Source organism: Aythya ferina, assembly GCF_964211825.1.
Source record: "Aythya ferina genome assembly, chromosome: 15".
NCBI lineage: Eukaryota > Metazoa > Chordata > Aves > Anseriformes > Anatidae > Aythya > Aythya ferina.
This window is the reverse complement of record NC_140314.1, coordinates 6,293,722-6,316,619: the sequence shown is the minus strand read 5'-3', so window position 1 is coordinate 6,316,619 and position 22,898 is coordinate 6,293,722. Positions and strand designations below refer to the sequence as shown.

Genomic DNA, 22,898 nt, shown 5'->3' with positions numbered 1-22,898 from the left:
TGATGTGGAGCTTAAAAGAAAAATACCAGCAGGTAGAATTATCAAAGCCAATCAAGTCTAATCTCTTTGCAGCCTTGAGGTAGCAAGTGTCAAGATTTTGAACAGTGATTAAGTTGAAGTGATGATATTTGATTAAGTTTTCCAGTACTTGTGCTATTAGGGTGTTCAGCATATAGGTCCTACCTGAATATCAAATAGTTCCAGTAGGTTTTATGTTGGTTTTAACTTTTTTCGTTTCCGTTTTTTACCTGATTCCCTAGGCCTTCCTGTTAACATAAGGGCAGGGCTGGTAAAAAGCCCTAAGGTAATGCATTTTGTTGAACACTGAAGTAATAAATACTCAAACCGTTTACATTTCAAAGAAATCTCATTATATTTTGCATTAAAGTAATAACTTTATAACGTCTGATTTGACATTCCGTTTACAAAGTAATTATACAAAAGTAAAGAAATAATAAACGAAGTTGGCATTGCATACGTCATTTCCAAGATCCATCTATAATTACTGTTACCATGCTGTATTCAACATTTGCTTTAAGATCTGTAGTTAAGCTATTTTCAGCTCACCATCCACTTGCTGGTGCAAGTTTTGTTCCTATCAGTAATTAAATCCTAGAAAACTTTATTCTTCCGTTCCAATTTTACTCCATTTTTTCACACACAATTGATCTAGCAGAACTGTTTTTTCCAAATACAGGACAGAAAAAATATCGAGCCATACACACAACAAAAATAATCACTTTAAATGTGTTTTTGTCTACTCACAACTCAACCTAGTTTTAGCTAAAACACTCAGCTTGGATTATAAATTATGTCCAATAAAAATCACAGCAGAGACCTATCTTTGCTTTTACACAAATTCTAATTCTTCTGCTCTGTACATAGCAACTGAAGTTTACATTCACTTAGACCAGGTTTATGTCTCCAAGCTAGACAGAGGCAGTACAGAAAATCCTTCCTTACCCAGACACCTATGAAATCCATCACCATTGGGCAGCTTTCCTCCTATATTTACTTGCTCTTCACTGACTCTAATCTCAGAGCTGGGTCTATTGAACCCCTAAATTTCTGGCAGAAGAAAAAGCAACTTTTGGGGTTACCTTCAACCAAAATCAGGAGAATGGGAGACGTTCTTTCTACATATGTCAAGTCCTGCATTTACTGCACCCTAGCAAGAGGATCTGAGCTAGCAATTTTAGGTGGTTTTATGAAAGTCATGTTGAAAATAAGTATTCTTCCCCACAAATCTTTCCCCATGATAATTTAAATGTTGTCTTGAGAAGGCAAACACACACTTAACCTAACAACTGCCAATAAATTCTTGACTATATATGCATAAGAAAACAACAGGAACTGGCACTGTTGTTTCAAAACTCCTTACTTCTAAATAAAAAAAAATATATTTTCCTAAGTGCTTTATATTCTTTTCATTAATATTTTCCCCAAGGTCAAGTAAATCTCAGCCTTAACCCTGTCTCCACAAAGTCTAAAAAAATTAGGCAACAGAGTTCACCAATAAGCTGCAACAGGACAACCTTTAACTTAGTTAAGCAAGACTTGAATAATATCGGTCATTTACTTTTATTTAAAGGCTGACCTAATGCGAATTGATAGAATTTAAACTTCAAGTCCATACTCTTTATCCAGTACAAACTGTTCCTAATTTTGCATCTTCAACATATGGAGAGGTAGTTGGGGGCTTCTCTACTTAAGTTCACGGGAAGTAAAATTTGCTTTACATTCTTTACTAATATAAAAACAAGGTCCATATGAAATAAGCATTAATGCAAAAATAAAAGGAAAACATACCAGTTTCTTCTTCTCTATAATCTGAATTAGTATTTGATGATGTACAGGTGCATTCCATATGCTCTTCTAATCTCACCAGAACTTCTTTTAATTTTGGCTTTTTTCTAATATATTCCACTTTTGCCACCTATAAAATACGATGAGGTACGTACTGAGACACATTAACATAGTTCAGGACTGAAGACAGATAACTATATACCCCTATTTTTGAATGAAGCCAAACCCATACAAAATGTCAGCATACTAATCATTTTTTATCTTAATTGTGCATCATGTAACCATTTATTGCACTATTTGTTTACTCAAGTTCAGCACTTTGAAACAATTTTCTTTTCCCCCAAGAGATAAAACAATTTCCCATTCATTTTGTTTTGAAGTTTTAAGCAACTCATTTTTCATGTATACCACAATAAACTTAAGTAGGGATTTCAATCAGTGTTTGTTCTTGTGGACTGCTACTTTTAGCATGCTTTTCTGTACATGTTGACCACTGTTCTTATGCTGAAGGCTAACAGTGAAGACATTAGGTTGGTTTGTAACACATTTTATAATTCACAAACTGTTGCCTTCAAAGCCCTCTGAACGTAAAGCACCCAACTCTTCAGAGAACCAGCATCCAAGTATCAGCTTAGAAAGCAGTAATCTCAGTCCTACTCACTTCTTGCAGGGACTGGGACTTGCTTACAAGAGCGCCCATGCACTGTTGTTAGGTCCAAGGGAACTGCCACTTGCAAACTGGATCCAGCCTTTGGCTTTATTGTGGATGGCTAGCAGGTACACTATTCCTCTCCGTTCCATCCAACAGCTTCCAACTGCATTGCTCCACTTTGGGCCAAAGCACTGGCATCCTTAAGAGAAAAGTCTGGAGGGCAAGGTAAGGTTGAAGGAAGGAGCATGCTGGAGAAGCTCTGCCTACATGGAAGTCTCCCATGTGAAGGAAACCAATGCAGAAAAAAAGGACGTTGGGGTTGGGGGGACACTGAACATGAGGAAACCTGACCAGCTCGGTGCCAGCAAGCAGGAGAGGAGGCACAGCACAGGAGGCAGGAACACTGCTGGGCTGGGACGCTAAGATGGGTTGTGGGGTGCTGGGCACAGAGTTGTGCTAAGTGTCACAGGCATGATGGTCATGTCCATGCAACAGGACATACAGCATAGTGTGAGAAAAGAGAGTGTTAGACAGCGTGTAAGGGGCCAGTGTTGAGTTTACAATTGTGTCGAACACTGCATGAGTGGGTGCTAACCATTTGCTTGAAATGGAAAGCACTGAAATGAAATCATGTCTTCTCAGTCCTACTAATGATTTATCTACCATTTGACAAAAAGAGGACTGCACTATGTCTGTCCCAGAAAACAAGAAGACTACATAACACAGGTATGCATTATAAATGAGATAGATGAGGGAGCAGAAGAACAAGAGAGGATGGTTGCCTATAAAGAAGTTAAATGACAGAGCCAAAAAGTCCAGCCCAAGCAAAACCTCCAGCTACTACCAAATAAAGCATTCACAATTACAGACTCTCCTGGTAATACTTTACTTGTGTGTTTGGTGGGGTTTTAATGCTCCAAATCAACCTTCACACTGCAAAAACCATTCCCTGGCCCTCCTAAAAATGGAACAACACTCTCACAAAACGAGAGTGGTGGCTGGAAAAAACATCACATTCCCAGTTCCCAGAAACACTCTTCTGGTTCTGTGGACAAAAAACTACCAGGGACCTGTGAATGACAGTAACAGAAGCTAGAGCAAAACCCTGGCCTTATTAAAGTCAATGGGAGATCTGCCATTGCTTGCACGGAGCCAGGATTTCAAATCCACATTTTAGTCACCACCTCTTCTGTCAACAGGATCTGGAGACTATTTTCATTTATCCAGAAAACTAAAGTTGCAGAAAGACAGATGCAGTAACTAAAATGTCCACAGTAAAAGGTATCTTCCAAAACTGTCAGATCTCCATATAAACAGATTAAGAGCTGGCCGTGACATAGAAGAATGCTTTTGCTTGAAGATTAACTATGGGTTGAAGCAGCATGTTTCAAAATCTCCTATCAGAACTCAACTCCATCAAGCCTTTGAACGCAAAGATTTGAAAATGTATGGTAAGACTGACTCATCTGGCATCAAAGGATGACTAATCCTTAAAATTTACAAAAACAAACAGTAATTAAGACACCTCTATCACCAGAGACAAAGAAAGAGACCCAGCAATCATGAAACACTTTTCAGATCTGCCATGCTTATTACAGCTGTTGGAATAAACCAGGCTTATTGAAAATTACATGCAACAAAAATAAACTGTAATCAAGCTTTACAAAGTCTGTCCCTGTTTTGCTTTGTTGTCCAAACTGAAATATGTATGTAGTTCCTATGGCTATTTGGTATTAAACAACAGTAAAAAAATAATAAAAATTAAAATTAAAAAAAAAAAAAAGATGATGCCATGAAGAAAAGGATCATAATGAATTTAAGAAGCAGTTTAAAGGTCTTTTTTTTTTTTTTTTTACTGTGCTGTAGTTAATATACAATCCAGCATACATCTCACTCTCTTGTTTCATGCTACAGAAGTTAAAGGAATGACATTTTTCAGTATGTTGTAAACATTCAAACTGAAGCAGCACACAATAGAGTTAAATCGCTGTGCTTGTGTCATCTCCTAGCACCTGCTGCCAAACAGGATCTGTAATTAATGCTAATCTAAAACGATAAAGGTTGCAGGTCAGATTTTCAGTGGCTATAAACAGGGATGGCTATGCTAATAGCGTGGGATTTGGCCTTCTGTTAGCATCTTTTTTCTTCTTTGCATTTTTGTTCCTGGTGTTTATCTTGTGCAGTTACTATCATGAGCATTATTACCAAACTCTTTGAGATGGCCAGAAAAATATGTGGTCTCATGGAACATCATGGGAACACATAGCGCTCCTTCGTGAGAGACAATATCTGGAAGTAGCAGCAGGTGGAAAGCAACACTGTAAGAAAAAGCATACAGAACACCTCTAGCACAAAGCCAGAATTTATCAAGGGCAGGAACTTACAAGATGAGTCTCAATACAGAAAATTCCTTGTAACACAGTCAGCAGTGAAACTCATGTGGCTGACAGATAAATAAATGATGGGAAATAAAACCAAAACAACGGCTGAATGAGGATGATTCTTGGGATTAGTTATTTCTCCTATATTAAAGTAGGTGTGTTCTGACAAGATGGGGGGAAAACCTACCCTCACCTCACAACTGTAATCTTTACAGCCCTCAGGTCTGCGAACAAGACGCAGGTCTACAGAGCACAAAGGCACCAGAAGGACTGAGCAGGGATTCTGGCAAGTCACTGTGCATTTTGTGGGACCAGAGCCGCCGCTCCAAGGACAGCAAGATGGGCACAGTGCCTTCCAGGAGACACTGTGCCAGCTGTGTGTGCCTCCCCAGCACAGGAGGGATGGGAAGCAGCAGGGAGGCGATCCGCCTCAGAGCCTGGCTGCCACCCATGCTAAAAACCCAATTAAAGACATTCACAGGGCACTCCTCCAGCAAAATCCCTAAGAGAAGTCCTGTGCACAGTTACGTAGGGTGGGGTTGGGACAGCTTTCCATGCACGGAGCCAGGGATGCAAGGTGCTGTCCCTGCTGCTGGGATAAGAAAAGGCCCTGGCAGTGCCTGAGGCAGGGGCAGCCCTGTCACAGCAGCGGGCGTGCTCAGAAATGCAGTCCCAATGGTGCAAGAGGCAGAGGCCACCACAGGCCATGCTGGGAAGGCCTCCAGAGGGCAGTGAGGGGGAAGCCACTTCCTATGGTGCGGTGGCCATGCTTCAGCCAGGGCACACAGCCTCGGGTCCGGGGGCAGAGCCTGGGGGTCCTGCAGCAGCCCCACTGCCCCCTCAGCAGGGTACAGTCATGGCAGGTCTCCATGCCCTAGCACCCTAGGACAGAGCAGCCAGGCCTTGCCTTCTGGCAAATGACTTGGATAGCAGAGCTCTCCTCATGCTCTGAGGGCACCTCTCCGGTTTTCAGTCTTCATCTCACCTGGAACAGGGTTTCCCTTGTTTTTCCCATTCCCAAATTGACCTTTGATACCTGTCAGCTGGACCTGCCTGCCGGTCCGTTTGTGTGCTGGCAGTAATCTTCATTTAGGTCACAGCTAAATCAAAGTGCTGCTTATCCTACTGATAGAAAGAGTCACTGAGGAAAAATGTTCTTAAACCTGCATACAGCCATTTTACCTACATACATAGTTCACTCTACAAGACCTTCTTAACCTTTCCAGGTGTTGGGCAGCTCTGCTGAACAGCTCACACTGACTTGCAGGGATTTTGTCCATCTCTTGAAAACCTCTCTACTTCCAAACATCAACAGAGGAGCAGAGCAGTTCCTGTGTTCCCTCCCTTCTGGCTCCTTTTCTCTTGGTCTTTCTCTCATATTAATTTACTGTAGGAACTAGGTTAAATTCTCCCAAATCAGCTCAACACTGAATATTCAGAAATGGCAAAAAAAAAAGCACGTATGGCTATGGCCCAAGGCCAAGCAGAAGGCAGAGCTGAGGTGATTTAGCTCATTTCTTAGTTTGGAAACAAGCCTTGCTGCAATCAACACTAATACTCAGCTTCACTATTCAATATTAGGAGTATAGGCAGGATTTGCTTTGTAATATTAACTGTTTTCTGCTGCCCTGACCAAAAACGTGAAGAACATCATGCTGAACATTATAAAAAAATCTCCTGGGAAGACTCAGTTCAGAACCCCACAAATAAATTAAGGTCTAGTACTTGGTAAATACTTGATCTCACTGTGCAGAAGCATCAGAATCTGCAGATGTTACTGAAATGCTTTTGCAGACAGCAGAAGAAATGGATCTGTAACAGACACCAACGACCCTCCTCACCAATCCTTGTCACTGTCCCTCTATCAGAAGGATAGTAACGCAATGCCTTCCTTCCTTCCTATTGAAGTGTAACTCCCAACCAGACACTTCATTTCAATCACATTTTTGCAACACTCTATGGGTACAGCTTACTGAATAGAGATTTCTTTAGGACCAGGAGGGCTGTGCTCTCCACATCTGTTACAGTGCAGGGGAAGCCTCTCTTTCACTCGTCTACCCCACGAAGGGGAAACCTTAAGAGGACCAGTTTCGGGGAAGCCATGTCACCCAACGCCACTGGCTTGGAGCTTCCCTACAGCTCCAGTTCCACAAACCCATTAACAGTACACTGGGCACCTAACCAAGGCTCAGTAAAGGCAAAATGAGGACATTCCCAAACCCTGTAGCCTTTGAGTCACGTCCCCAAGAAAGGAATGTCCCATACAAGCCCCTCCAGTGCTCCTCCCACACTGCCACGGCTGTCTCTTAACCTTGACTACAGTGGCCCTCAGTGAGACAAAGAAAACACCCTTTGCTTTAGCCTGTTAGATGATGCAAACCCACTTACTGACCTTTCTGGGTGAACATTTTTCTAGTGTGAATGGGCCAGCTATGATCTCACTACCTTGTCAATGAAGAGGAAGTGGGGAAAGCCTTTTCAATGTTTAATCAAAAGAGGGCTTTTATACAGTCTGACATCAGGGGAAAATACAAGACAGCTTTCCAACCGCATTGCAGGAACAGCTGAGAAGGCTCTCCAAAACTGCTTCCCCTACCTTTCCAGAGACCCTCACTCTGGGCCAGCTACTTAATGGCATGAGCAGACATTGAGCTCTGAATGTCGGATTGGCAAAAAAGCTCATAAAATCATTAATTATATCAAAGCTACAAGAGGATCTGACTCTGGAGGGCATAAATATGGATTCTGTTCAGCGGTTTCTGGTGTGACAGTGGGGTCAGCCTACAAACCTTTACAATGAACATCCTGTTCCTGCTTGACCTCTTGTCCTTTTTCTTTCCCTTCTACTTAATGACTATTTGGAGCAGTCTTGGAGTTTGGAAAAAAAAAAAAAGTCCTCCAAAGCTGGCTGACGTATATTGATATTGCTGGTGGCAATATATTTACACAACCACAAAAAGCAGCTGCTCAGCTGAGCCTACTTTTAGCTTGCACCCTATTAAAATGAATGCAAATCTAAAAGCCCTAAAACCATATCAGCAGACTGAGTGAGAGACTATGTGTGCTGAGGAAGCAGACCCAGCAATGACATCCTGCAAAGGTGCTGCCACTTGTTTTTTGAGTTTGCAACCTCAAGGCTTTTAGGGAGCCCTTGGGGACCCTGGGCAACAAGGGAATGCAACAGTCAAAGATTTCTCTATTACTTGGGACAAGTTTCTTGCTTATTTGTGTGTGAAAACATTTTTCAAATGTTCAAAAAAGGAAAAGAAAAAGAAGTCCTTCTCAGATGTCTGCCTGTGTGTATGAAAAACAATGAACTGGCCCAGATGCCATTCTTTGTGTCTAAAACATACAGCGCTACATGAGTTAACAGCACCTTTCTCAACGAAATCCATTCCAAACAGAGATAAGTATGTTGAGCTGGGCCATTTTATGTTCAAGAATGTGTTTGTTTTGTTTTTTAACAAATTGTGCACTTAAAATACTCAAAGCAACATGAACTCAGAGGTTTAGCAGCATAAATGGTAAATGTAAGTCTAATCTCCTACATGCTGATGTAAATCAACATTACTTGTTTAAACACTGATAAAAATTAGAACACAGTGAAGCCTAATGAACACAAGAAATATTTCACGTAGTATTTACTGGAAAATTGCAACAGGGATTTTGTCTAATGAGTAAATACAGCATGAAGCTGTTGAGTCTTCTATCCCTGGGGTAAGATAATTTGAAACACATTTTTTCAGATCAAAAGTGTTATGTTGTCAAATATAAAAGCCCAATTTAGCCTGCATAATATTTAATTAAGAAAACAGAATTCCATACTGTGATTTATTTATTTTTTTAAGTCCAATGCCCCCTGAGTCATTTTATCTTCTTAACTTTAAGATTTGTACCATGCGAGATCATGGGAAAGACACAATCAACTTTATTTTAATTACAAAAAGAGAAAAACCTAAAGGGAATCCTGTGAAAATCAAATCCAAACCCAAGATTTTCCAATGATGATGTCATTTGAAAAGGCCCTCTGCTCATTTAAAATAGAGAGGAGCACTGTATCTGACCCTCTTGCTAAGAGGATGGATAATAAAGACTCAGGTCATGCAGAACAGCCACAATACCTGAAGTTTCTAGAATTAGGCGGAGCCTCTTGGGGCTCTGCAGCCACGATCTGCTCACCTTGACGCTTCTGTGATGTATCCGTGAGGGCTGGCATTTCACACTGCTGGTATTGCAGCAGCCAGTGCAACGTTTCACTTCCACGCAAGGTGGCCATATCAGGAAGTTGGCCGAGGTGGGATCAATCTGACTCCGAGGTATCTCGTATATAACCGTCCGTGTTTTGCAGACAGCTGGGATGGCCTCCTCTGCGAACAGAAGAAATTCACACTTCCAGGTGAACAGCTGCTCTCACCTCAGAGTGCCCAGATACTTTACGCTGCTGATTTACCAGTGGCATCCTTAGCCAGGGCTGAGACAGCGCTCTCAGTTCGCACCACTTCCTGACAAGCCGGTGCCGAGTACTTTGCGAGTGGTTTGCCTACCACTACGCTGTGGGTGCTTCCTTACAGAAAGTCTGGACTCACTGCCAAAAACCCAGCCCTAAAATGCAGGATGACAATGGCCTGGCTCCCAACATAGCTCGGAGCACATACCACTAGATAAGGCAAGCCTGGCTCTTTAGAAGTGACAGCAAGCCAGAGGCTACTCCCAATTAGATGATCCTCCAATACAGCCTCATAATGACTGCTTAACAGCAGCTGTTATTTTACAGTATTGGGGCAATCATTGCACGCATATATTATCACACAAACATGCAATACTTGGCAAATGCCACAGCAGAAGTTGCACTGAGGATATTTTTATCACACCCAAATTGGCTGAGCTGGGAAACAACCTGCGCCAGCTTGAAACTTCTGAGTCCTGGGTTTCCACTTACACACTCTTAACATCCTCATATCAGGGAGTCTGGTCCATCTGCCATCCCCAAGAGCAGCAGCTTTTTTTTTTTTTTTTTTTCCTAAATTGATGTTATCAAGTCTTTGTACCTGCTGGGTTTTACTTGATTTGTTATTCTTTTGAATGAGGCAAAATGACAAGAGTAGCATGACTGAAGAACCTGCAGTGTAATTTTCAGCTAAACAAATTTGCTGCTGGTCTCAGGTAAGCTGAGCTTGTAGATGGCAGTTTCAGCCACATAAGCATCAAAACATGTAGCTCTGTGCCACAGCAATGCATGATTGCTGCCATGAAAACTCCAAACTAGGCATCGTTTTCAACCTAGGACTGCCTGAGAAGTCAAGCTGGTAATTTAAGCCAGTCCAGAAAATAATAGCAATCGCAGAGACTGCTTGCTTGGAGCTAAGTTCTCTGAAGACAGCTTGGATTTTTTTGCCTTTCAGTGGAAGCAGTGATAGCTTTGGGTCATATGGGGCAGGGAATTGGAATGCTGCCTGCGCTTCTTCAGTTACTCCTGAAGCACAAGAAATTCAGGCCTGGTCTGCACCTGTAACATGAAAATCTAGGCTTGGTTTTCAAAGAGGTACATTCTGGTCATCTAAATAGACTGAAAATTATTCTCAATTCCCAGTGCCATGAACTCAAGAAAATTAAAGGATCCAATAATGCAAGATAGTTGGCAACTCCTACAAGTTATTGAGCATATCCAGTTCCCACTGACTTTTATGGGGATGCATTCAACACCTTGCAGAGCAGGGTGCCAAGTGTAGCAGACTGTTTCAGAACCGCTGTTCTCTAGAGGCATTCAATGTGACACGCGCGCTTGCCAATTCACACTGCAAATCCATGTTGACAGCATGCTGTGCTATCTACTGCGTACAACCAGAGCTTAAAGTTAGAATATATTGACTCGGAATAACCCATAATAAATAAGAACATGGATATTTTCTGCCTTTGACTAGAATGGTAAAACAGTCAGATCTAATCAGATGAACAAGCTTTGCTTATACACATGGTCTAATATTCCTCAGCATCTCTTTAATTTGGGATTTTGGCTTTCTTGGATCACCATCATTAGTATTTAAATAGAAAAAAATCCCCTGTAAACATGCCTGGTGCCCTACACAATGATGGAAATCAATGCCCTAGCATTTCCATCAATGGCTTTTAATTTTGGGGATAAACTGTTTTTTTCTTTTGAATAAAGAGTCAAGCTGTTTCCTTTTGTGGAGCTTCTGTACTGAAACCTCTACCAACTGTTGATGTTTTTTAAAGCACACTGCTGTAGTTGTTCCCCACACTATGAATTATACATTGAATATTGCAGCATTTTCTAACCAAGGTCTAGCTTTCTAACATGCTGCAACAAGAAAGTGAATGTAAAGAATTCGTGCTTGTCTGTCTCCTATGGACATCCTCCAGAAGACAGCTTCTCAGGCAACAGCTCGTTTTGTGCAGAAAGAAAGACAGAAGCTAGAAATGGCCTTTTTTTCCTTTGTGTGTGTCACATTTTTCCAGTGAAATGTCCTGCTTGGCTGACCAAAAGCAACCCCTCTGCTTTTACTCCCTAAGTACAAATAGCTTGTTTCTTACCAATGCTTCTTTTTCTGCGAATGGGCACAGGACGATTCTCTTGCACATGTTTAGCAGAATGAACACTATAAGACCTCAAGTTTGTTTCTGAAACATCATCATATCCTGAAAGAGGAAACAAAATATTAAACTTCAGCTATTTTATTAGCCTGAATGTTGTTACAGTACTGTTACATACATATAAAACTGCTGTTCATATGCACAAGACCAAATCCTTCTGCTATTAGTCTAACATAATTCCTATCAGTGCAATTGCAAGGGTATAAGGCAGGGAAGACATAAACATGAAATGTCGTGTACAAGCATGCACAACATAATTCTAATATCCATTTTACTGGAAGCCCCCAGAAACAGTGCATAGTCTGTGACACAGAACCGTATCTAAAGTAAAACAGTTGCATTTTTATGTGAAAGGTATGTAAAGCTTTTCTTACTGGAAAGGTGTAGAAATAAGAACAATAATATTTCATAGGAAATATTTATTTTGAGAAGTTTTTTGAAGTTCTGGCATGAGGCTACAGTAGAAAATATGGTATTACACACCCAGCAGCAACAATGCTGCCTCTGTAATTTTTCTCTTGCTTGGTTTTCAGGACAGAATCAAAAGCAAAAAGTAACTAGCATGGGTTTCCTTTTAGTCTCTCTGTTGCAGAACAAATCCCCTGTGAAGTATCCTAACCTTTGGAGGGGCATCTGAAGCTACTGCAAACTCTGGGACTGCATCCAGGCTTGTCTTGTTCCCTAAATAAGCCTACCACATGGGTTAAAGGGCCATGAGAAAAAGCAAAGATGGAAAACTTGGCATTTCATTTATCATAAAAAAAAAAATAATAATAATAAAATAACTGCTCCAACTATTTGGTTTTGTTAAGTGAAGCAGTCCAGGTCATGTCCCATGCAGTGGGGTTCTGAAAACGGCAAGCACAATCTGCAAACAAGGGATCAGGAAGATGTAAGCAGACTGAGGACTGCATGCAGATTCCAGTACAGCAAAACTAAGACTTTTAGCACTCTGCTGCTTGGAGTGCCCTCTATAATGTCACTGGAGAGTTTCAAGGTTTCACTGCTGGTTCCAAAGAAAACTGTGATGTACACCAAAAAAATGTAAATGGTTATTACAGCGTACTCAATTACCCTCTCTACATGCTACCAACAGCCTACACTCCTCTGTCTTCTGCACTGTCATGCTCCCTGCTTCTCGTTCTCTTTGCATGCACAGTCGACTGTGACTCTGTAACTTGCTTTATTCTTTACTTTATTAGAAACACACATCGTAAAGGGCACACTCTGCAAATAAACCAGCTCCTTTCCTCTTCCCTCCAAGAAATCCTGCCCTAAACAGCATGCAACTTGTGAAATCACCTGCAGAGCCTGGTAAAACAAGAAGACAGTGACATCTTCAGCACCTTGAAAAGAGCTCTGTGCCTCAAGGTGTATTTTCACTCTTTGGAAAATACTGTCATAGTTAGCTAAAACAAGATGAAACAGGAGATCCAAGACATAGTGCCAGGAGCACCCATTGGTCCTGTTTTCCTCATCAGCAGACCAGATCCTTGTCTGAAGTAAGTCATTGTGAAATCCAGTTTCAATCTACCCAAATAAGTAGGCTCCTTCTTCCTACATTGAGTGCTTGCTTCTCATTGATTTTGATGGGAAAGTTTGGAACCTAACAGATTAGCTGACTGTAAGCCTTATTTGCAGTCCCAGTCCTGTAACGTAGCACAGCAATGACTAATGTATTTTATTTCTGCTTTTATTGTACCCCATACTCCACAAAACTCATCTGTGGGGTAAATAAAAAGGCTTGCCAGAGATCCCACAGGAAGTTTGCAACTGAGCGGGGGAGCGGAGCCAGGTCTCCTGCATCCCATTCCAATGGCACTGGGCCATCCACCTGACCCCAAACGGTGTTATGCAAAATGAGGATCCGTTCTGATCTTCATCCAGCCCTTTTCCGCTCCCTAACACTCAGCCACCCAACACCTTAATACTGACCTCCTTCTTGGCAAGTTCAGATAGTCACGACCTCTCCCTCACTTTGAGGCAATGAAGTGATACTCAAAAGAGAGCAGCAGGAATTTTGCTCAGTGTAAGATCCCAGCTAAGCTCTGAGCAAGAAGCATCTCTGTCTGCATGCAAACGGTGTTTAAAAAAGATTAAACACAAAACTGATGCCGTTAATCCTAAGTGCTTGGTGGGCACAGACATCTCACTGAAAAGAGAAACTGCCAATGATGCCAGCCTGAGCCACGGGTCCTAATGCCTTATTCAACATGCTGGCATAGTTCCCTTTTAACATGACTGATTTCTTGCTGTCTTGTTTAAAGAAACTGGTAAGACTAAAGTAATAGTATGATCTGCTAACCAATATGTTTAGCCATGTGCTTATATCTAACTGCTCAACTCGGCTGCAATTAGCCATATTCTATCATTATGTTTATAAAGAAAAATGACATGTCGAGGAGCATGTGTTGCTTATAAGATGATTTCTAAGGTGAAGAAGGCCTCTGGCTCATACTGTATCTCACTGTCTCACTACATATCTTAGGCATGTATATTATTTCATAAGTTCACGTCTCGTTGTGGGGGTTAAAAAAGAGATCTACACAGCTAGCGCGGCAGACTGCAAAACACATTCCAGTTAAACCTCGATGCATTATGCAACGCAAATTGTATTATTTCTATAGCCAGAGCATTGATGTTGTTTTGTTTTTTTTTTTATATAATAAACAGAATTATGGAGCACATGGTTGGTGTCAGACAACACTATCATGCTAAGGCACTTGGTCTTCTTTGATCCCCACAGGCATTTGGAAGTAATTCCACTTCCCAATGAAGTCAAAGGGAAAATCACTGCACTTCAAGAGATCTTGAAGTCAACAGGAGTCTTACCCGAGCAGGGCTGAAAAATCAGAAAGTCAGTTTTGAAATCCACACTTGTCTCTGGATGTGTGGCTAGAAGACTTTATTTTACTTCATTAGAACAATGATGCTACAGTAATTACAAATAGCTCACTCTAGTTTGACTTTAAAGAAGCCTGATACCTAATTTACAATCTGGCAGAAGGTTTCCTCAACAAATCATGTCTTAATTTGCATCATTTTTTCCCACCACTGTACTGACTTAGGAACATGAAATTGCAGGATAAGGTGTTTCAGCTCTTAGCAAAGAAAATGGGAATTTATGGGTGCTTAGCACCAAACAAAATGAGGCTTAGAGCAGAAAGCTTAGAAACGGATGGTTCTTAGTTTAGAAATTGAACACTGCTTGTCACTAAGTGAAGATGGAGGATGCTGCATGGAGCCAGATTAATGCAGCTCTTTTTAAATGTTTTAATAATAAAAAAATGTTTTCATGGCAGCCGATCAAGAAATTTCTCTGTAATCTTTTATGTACTGACAACATATCAATGATGGGTAGAAAAACTCTTGCAATGAGCCTTGGTCAATCCATTAGTGTAGCTGAAATTGTTCTTTTTTGCCAGATTGGCATTTTTCCACTAGGTCATGGAGTATAAATCACAGAGTTCCTGTGACATCCTGCCAATATGTGATTACTCTTCTCCCAAAAAAAGCATGTGGAAAGCATCCTAAGACTACTGTTACTTTATATTTATCATTTTACATTTTCACATTGCCATCTCCTTCCCAAACAACTTTACGTGTGAGGTACAATCCCCAGTGTACGCAGCCTTAACGCAAACCCTTCTAGATGTCACTTTGATGTACATCCAAAAAGTATAGGTCCAAGACTTCTAGTACCAACAGCAGCAGCTTAGGAAATTCTCATTATCTCTTTTTCCAGGAATTCAGTGCAAGGTACAATAAAGTGAAATGGTCTGTCTTGCAAATCGGTCCTAGAGCCAGAAAGCCCAAGGCAACGTCAATCTGTTTGTTTGATCTTCTTTCTGGCTGATGCAAAATATGCCCTTCTGACATCCAAATGCAGAGATAGATGTCATTAAGTTTTCAACTTTGATCTATTAAAGGAAATATAAGTAGCAGCCTGCAAGATCCTGTTTTGTTTAGTTGTGTTTTTTTTTTTTTTTCCCCTTTACCTAGATGTGATCAACCAACTGTAAAGGAGGAGGAGTATTCCCTCTATCTGTTTCAGGGAAACACAGGACACACATGGCAGATGCCCGCCTCTCATAATGTTTAAGAGGTGCAAGGAAAGCTAACACATGGTATTGTAATGTCTTCAATTTACATGCCACACCAAAAGCCACAAAGTCAACAGAAGGTTTTCCAATAGATTGAGCTCTGGGATGCAGACATCTAACACTGTTCCATGAATGCATACTGTTAATTTAGAAGTTTCTCCACCTAACAAAAAGCTGCTCTGCTAGTTCTTAATCACAGGCCGTTAAATTCACATGGCCTAAGGTGACCCTGCGGTTGATGCCCTTAAACCATGCAATGAAACACACTCAGCCCTGCGTTTCCCCACGCAGGGAGATGACTGGGGGAAAGTCTGTTCCCAGCGGGAGGCAAACATAATAGGTGATGAAATGAACTCTACCTCCCACAGGACAGATGGGAGAGGTGAAGTGCGATGAGAAAAACCACGCTGCTGAGCCAAAAGAACTTTCAGAGGCGGAATATAGGAAGTGCCCCCGTTTCGGTGATTTTGTCTGTTAGTAGTAAAACTGTACTCTGCACGCTACAGCTGCCTACTTCCTGGGATCGTGCGTGCTTTCTGTTTTAAATAGGGTCAGCCTCTGCTCTCCGTCATGCCAATGAAACCCCATTGCTGACTAAGGATCCCAGTCGCAGCAAATTAACGTAGAAACCTGTTTTCTGATATAAACGGAGCATTTTCATGTTGTCTTTACTGTGATTTCTTCTTGAATCGGACACGCGGCACTGGGCTCTGACAAATTGGCCTGGATTTTCTTTTTTCTGAAAACAATGATAAGCTCCATGTTGGGTAGTGTTTTTTCTTTAAGTAATATGCCAGATGGTCTGGGGGTGTGGTTTCTAATTTTATGAAGGGGGTTATCAGTCATCTCTGTGCTACAATATAGCGACCAAATCTGTCAGAATCGAAGAAAAACCTGCCCACTCTGACTTACAAAACTTACTTTCCCAATTAAAAATATATGCTTTGCATTGCAGAAAAGAAAACGAGTGTTCTTCCTTCATTTTCCACAAGATTCTGCCTTGTTACTCAAGAATATCAGACATTTTCTGCATGCATGCCTGATCCTGCAAGATCTTCCCTTACAAGATCATTCTTAATTCTCAAGTCCACCCACTGAGTTTAAACAGGGCTACTCGCATGCAGAAGGACTGGCAACACCATGCACTAAAATGAAGGAGAAAATAATTAGTGGAGTGTTTTTATTCTGATCCTCGGGTTAAATCAGTATATGCTATTCAACAGAAATACATCTGCTGTACAAGCCCTCACTGAAGTAACCCTTCCCTAAATGCAATTGCAGCCCTAAGGAAATATGTTTCAGAAGTATCATCTTATCAGTGACAAGTAGAAAACGTTTGATTTGCTGATCCAAACTAATATTAAATATAGTAAACAGGCCTGATCCTGTTTACTGAAGAAAACATGGAAATTTCAACGTTCGATTAGTCACTCTGATAAACCCTTAGTAAGAATTACTCATGACAGTAAAGACTGCAGGACTGTGCCCAGAAAACATAAATGTAGATAGCAAAGAGTGAGTGGTTACTGTCTGTGAAGATCCAATCCTGCCTGCACAGCTCAGGATGAGGCTTAGCAAGCATGGAAACTGAGCACTCACACAAGCAAGAACAGGGTGAAAGGCTGAATATTTTATTTTTAAATATTGTTTTGAGTTCATGTCTTCAGGCATTACTGTTTCATGTTGAAATAGTAAAATATGTATGTCTTGTTTCTCTAATGGTTTCTAAACTGACAAATTGCACAGAAACTGCGAAATGAAATGGTAAACTTGCGGCTGACCTCTTCAATTTTTGGTCATGCATCCTCTGATGATATTTGCCACAACATAAACAATTATTTTCTGAAATAAATTTCCTCCACTACCTCCACTAATTTATTTAGCTACAGCCGTTGCTTCACTTGTCTGCTTGATTCTCTTGCAATGGAGCCATGTGAACTTTTGCTCTCCTTGCAAGTGGTATTTAAAAATGAAGCATGTGCTTGTTACACTGAAAAAAAGAATGTATTCTGGTAGCTACAGTATAGTGAATCAAGTGCAGAAAAAACATGCAGTATTTTAAAATCCTAGTCTTCAGATCCAGCCCTTCTGCAACAACAGCCAAGCCTTCCACTGAGTTCACTGGGAAAAAGATTTTAGCAGTAGTGCACTTGTCTGGTCCAAAACAGTCTTCTGTGGGGAAATATGTATTGCATACCCCTTCCCTGTTGTGAAAGCTTCTTTAATTGCAGTGATGATGAAGCACTGCTCTCCAAAAATATTAAACCAATGCCAACAGATCTGGTAATTAGTAATTGGCCTCTATGGTAAAGTATTGTGCAAGAAAGAAATATTCCCATTTTCAGTGTAATAAGAAACTGTTTGCTCCCTAATCACATGAAAATTGAAAGCCATGTTTGTAAAACATCTTCCTAGTGCCTTTCTGCTCATTAATACAGAATTATACTAAAAGCAGTGAGTTAAACTCTAGAAGGATCCTGCAATGCTGAATGAAGGTGATTGAACCTGGCACTGACTTTACAAAAACACACAGCATATGGTTTAAAAGGAGATGGCCTAGTACCAATGCAAGCAAGAACTCATTCATTTTTCTCCATGTTTGTTCTTCAGAAAGATGCAGGTTTCCCTTGGGCACATCAAAGGTGCCGGTTTATCCTCTCTCAACTAAAGCAAGAAATTGCCAGGAACAAAGTGCATCAAGTGAAACCAAACGATAAGAAGCCGAGTAATACAGCACTTCTCGGTCTGATTTACTGCTGCAATGATCTGTTTGAACTGCACGTTCTCACTACACCCATTTGCATGCCTAATGATGCAGAAAATAACCCTGCGCTATTTTCTTTTGGAAAAAGTGTATTTGTCAGGGTTAGCTTCATACGCAGGTTCCTGTTTAAAATCAGCGCGGACGGTTTATTTTCCTTTTAATAAAGCCCAGCGCTTGAAGAGACATTACTTCATTCATAAATATTGTTTCAAATATTTTAAATACCTCTAGGACAGTAGTTTAAAGATAACAGAGCAATGCGAGAGCAACAACAAACCTTAAGGAAATTCTTCTCCGCTGAGAGACGGAGAGGTCTGAAAACACAGAAGGTCACTAGGTCCCTCTCCACCCTGAACCCCCCGAAGTTTTCATTCCCAATCTTGCCCCCTTGGCCGCCGCCTCCCTTTGAAATGAAGCTCCCCTGCCCAGGGCAGCCTGGCTCTGGAGGCCGGGTCCCCGCACGAGTCTCGTCCCCGAGGCGAGGCTGCCCGGAGCAGCGAGAGGCGTGCGGGGCGCTGCGCCGTGGCCGCCCGCGGTGCCTTCCCCCCGGGGCGGCGGCGGCCGACGGCGCGGAAGGAAGGAGGACGGGACTAATTTACCTACGGAGTCAATCTCCAGGAGGCGCTGCAAGTCGCGGATGCTGTGGATCTCGCTGTGCGCCAGCCGCTCGATCAGCTCTTGCGGGATCTCGGCCTCCTTCAAAGACACACACACACACCGCGGGTCACCGCGCAGCCCCGCGGATCGGGAGCCGCGGGGATGGGGATGGAGGGGTCGGGGTTTTTAGGAGGGTGCGGGCTGCTTGCAGGACGCGTTTGGGCGAAGCAAGGGGGAAAAAAATCATCCCCTCCCCACCTCCGCTCCGCAGGCTGCCGGAGCGCGCCCCGCCGCCCCCGCTTGCGCGCCTGCGGGGGTTGCGCGCCCCCCGCTGAACTGCGCCACGGCTCGCCACGGCTCCGGCCTGCCGGGGAACCGGGCTCCGTGCCCGCCGGGAGTACGCCGCTTTTCCCCGAGCCCCATTTCTCCAGCCGCTGGAAACCCACCCGCGCAGCCTGCTGCCGAAGTTTGCCCGAGCGGGCGTAAAGTTCACAGCGGGGCCGGGCTCCCCCCAGGCTGGGAGGGGGGTCCCGAGGGGCTCCTGCATCCCACCGGCGGCTCCCGGTGCCCGACGGCCCCGGTCCCAAAAAGTTACAGTCGTCTTCGCCCCCCCCCCCCCCGCAGCGCCCAGCACCGCGCTTGTCCCCCCGGGGGCCACCTGTAGCAAGCCCCAGCCGCGGCTCCGCGCCCCCGGGAGCAGCGATCCGATGGCAGGCCGGCCCCCCTGCCTCTGCCCCTCAGCTTTGGGCGAGCTTCAGAAGCGGGGAGCGGTGTCCCGGGGGGACCCTCACCCCACTTGTGCCCGCGGCACTAACGGTGCCCGCGGCCGGCTGCGTGCAGCGCCGTGCGCCGCGGGGGCGGCCGCTGCCGGGCGGCTCCGCGAAACCGCTCTGTTTGCAAATAACCGCAGCCCGCCTGCACCGCAGGGGAGACAGAATATATCACATCCATGCATGCGTATATATGGATATTATTGGGGTTTTTAGGCGCAGCCGGCGGCTCCGGAGCGGAATGCACGGTCATTCCCCCTTCGCCGTTGGCATGCGGGAAATGGCAACTTGCTTTCGGCCTCAGCTACGCAGGGGCTCGAGCAGAAGCAGGGGCAGAGGCAGGAGCAAAGGCAGAAGCAGGGGCAGGGGTTGGAGCAGGGGCAGGGCGCGGAGATGCCCGCGGAGCCCCGCGGCCAGGTGCGCAGCCCGCTGCGCCCCCGTGCCCTCCTCCGACGCCGGCTCCCCCCCCGAGCCCCGGCTGCGGTGGCCCCGGGGGAGCCCCGAGCACGCAGCGAACCGCTCTCACCCACCTCGCAGAAGGTGAAGGACAGGTAGCCAAAACCTATCAGCAAAACGCAAGCCCAGGTCCTCATCGCGGTCTGGTGCACTTTAGACACGGAGGGAAGGCAACGCTGATGGAGAGGAGCTGCAGGCCGGCTCCTGCCGCGCAGAAATTCAGTACCATCCCTCAGGGGAAAGGCAGCGGGGTGGCTCGGGGGTCCTCCGCATCCAGGCTTGGGGTCGGGGCTTGCCTCGGGGCGGCGGGGGTTTTAATTACGGCGCTGCCGCTGTTTGTAGGTTCCCCTCGCTACGGGAGCGTGGCCGCGCTCTCCTTGCTGCTGCTCTCGCTCGCTCCTCTTGGCTCTTAGGACTAGACCAGCCGGTACTTCTGCATATTTGCTTAGATCAGACCAAAGTGAAACCCAAGGAGTCGATCCGGAGCGCAGCCGAAACGCCCATCACCTGGCTGGGGCGGCTCGCCCCCCTGGCGGCGGGCGGCGCTGGGGCCCGCCTCCCCGGCCTCCGGCTCAGCGCCGGCACTGATGGGCTGCTCGATTTGCCGGCTTCTTGCCCCCCCCTTTCCCCTGCCGGGCTGACCTCCACCCTCTCCCCCTTTAGCAAAAAGGGAAAAAAAAAAAAAAAAAAAAAAAAAAAAAAAAAAAAAAACGAAAAAAAATCTTTATTGGTACGGGTGGAAACGGTTCTCTTGCTGAGAATGGTCCCGCTTCCCTCCCCGGCTTGGGGGCAGGTTAAAAATGGTAATTAATTATGAATAATTGCAGTGATAAATCGGAGCAATATTGCAAGATCTCGCGGGCTGCCTCAGTGCAGCTCCTTCCCCACTTTGTACGGGAGAAAAAAAGAGGAGGAGGGGGAAGGAAGGAAAAAAAATTATATATATATATATATATGTATGCAAGGTTTAAATCCCAAGGGGATCGGAGACGAACTGCAACTCCTGGCGGAGGGAGGATTCCCGGGCTCGCTGCGAAGCGGTGGCCTGTCTGGAGCGTGGCTGAGCGGAGGAGCAGCATATAGGGCTCCCTCCCTGCCATGCGCCTCCCCCGTCCCTCCTCCCGGTACTCCCGGCACCAAACCCACAAACAACAAGTAGTGGGGGTGCCGCCAGCTGCAGCCCCTGCGCGCACGGCGAGAGGGGCTCTGCCCACATACGGGAAAAAAAAAAAAAAAAAAAAAAGGAAAGGAAAGGAAAATTAAAAAAAAAAAAAAAAAAAAAAAGAGGGAGAAAAAAAAAAAAGCCAGCGAGGGGCTGGGGGGCCGGGGAGGGGAGGGGAGGGGAGGAGAGGAGAGGGGAGCGGGGCAGCCTGCCCGCCGCCCCGGCCCTCTGCGGCACTGGGGCGGGGGAGCCGGGAGGGCTGGGAGCTGCTGCGCAACAGCCGCCCTGCAACCTTACGGGATCCACCTTGTGCCCCTGCCTTTTATATAAGGCGGAAGAGATCGCCATGATCACGGAGGGTTTGAGGGTGTTTTTTTTTTTTTCCATCGTTAATTACTCGGTTTTGGCGGTGGGGGGAGAGCTCGCCGTTTGCCGAAGGGGAGGGGCAGCGCGGCTGCGGGTTGTGTTTTTTTTTTATTATTATTATTATTCTGATTTTTTACGCAGCTATTGCAGCGCAGCTACCGTCGCAAAGGAAAGAGCCCCCCTCCTCCCCAAAATAAAAAATAATAAAAAAAATAATACTAATAAAAGCAGCGGGCGCCCTCCGCCCTGCGGCACCCGGCTGCGGCATGCGCGGGTGCGGGGCTCCCCTCCGCGGCCGCGGAGCCGCTGCACCCCGGGGCTCCGCCGCAGCCGGCCCCGGAGCCCCCCCCCGTCCCTGCAGCCCACGGCGGCCGGAGCCGGGCGGTGGCAGGTGGGGCTCCTCCCGCATCCTTCCCTCCCTCCCTCCCCGCCGCCCCGGCGAGCAAATGCCCCCTTTTCCCCGGCGCGGATTGGCACAAGGTGCCTGCTGCACCCTGACATCTCCCTGAACTCATTGTGATTTAAATACCAGCCCTTTCTCATCTAAACAAAGCATCTTAATAGCAGATGCAAAGAATTCAGCTCATCTGAAAATCCAATAGCATTTAAGTGGATTAACTGCAATAACACAACTGAGGAGTGATACTATCCTTCATGGAAGACAATAGACTGTAAATGCACAGCCAGGGAGACTTATCCTTTCATCTCTGAATTTCCTTCAGCATTTCAAAAGCGAATGCTTTCTAGAAGCCCTGAAGGGGTTTGCACGCTACTGGCTTGGACATGCTTCTAGGAAACAACCTGTGCTTTAATGGGCACTTTGCAATTGCATAGAAGTTCCCACCAAAACAGAAGTGGCCTTTCAAGTACGTTTAATTCTCTCTCATGATGTCATGTAGACTTACAGGGTGGTCTCCAGGACCACAAGGGGGGGAAGAAAAAGGTGGGGGTTGAAAAGAGAGAAAAGGAAAAGAGATGTAAAAGATTTGGAAGCACTTTAAAAAGGGGATTTTTTTTTTTTTTTTTAAAGGAAAATGCTGAGCCAGTGTGCAGCCATTCTCAACTGCCTCCTGATAAATAACGAGAGATGATCCCAGTGCCACACTGCAGCAGACCCATCCGGGCAGCCGGAGGCAGATGGGGCAGGTCACTCTGGTTGTTGCCATCACTTTCTTATGTGATGGCACTTTAGTATATCACAGATGTAAAAGGTGATGACTTTAGCTAAA

The 22,898-nt window shown here is 44.6% G+C and overlaps 1 protein-coding gene across 16 annotated transcripts in view; it reads right to left on the bottom strand.

Moving 5' to 3' along the window:
- The window catches only part of PDGFA (platelet derived growth factor subunit A), an 86,503-nt gene extending 65,283 nt beyond the window's left edge, over window positions 1-21,220 (bottom strand). For 12 of the 16 annotated variants that reach the window (XR_014698385.1, XR_014698386.1, XR_014698387.1 and 9 more), the window contains exons 1-5: window positions 20,216-21,220; window positions 18,918-19,014; window positions 11,392-11,496; window positions 9,019-9,206; window positions 1,810-1,936 (exon numbers count right to left, since the gene is read on the bottom strand). Coding sequence is in view for 7 of the 16 variants with exons in the window: in XM_084537457.1 (XP_084393583.1) it covers window positions 1,810-1,936; window positions 9,019-9,206; window positions 11,392-11,496; window positions 18,918-19,014; window positions 20,216-20,278 (580 nt within the window). In the remaining 9 variants the exon portion in view is untranslated. Of the gene's footprint in view, window positions 1-183; window positions 267-1,809; window positions 1,937-9,018; window positions 9,207-11,391; window positions 11,497-18,917; window positions 19,015-20,215 lie in introns of all 16 variants that reach the window. The other 4 variants (XR_014698392.1, XM_084537458.1, XR_014698393.1 and 1 more) reach the window with 4 other exon arrangements.
- Window positions 21,221-22,898: the final 1,678 nt, after the last annotated feature.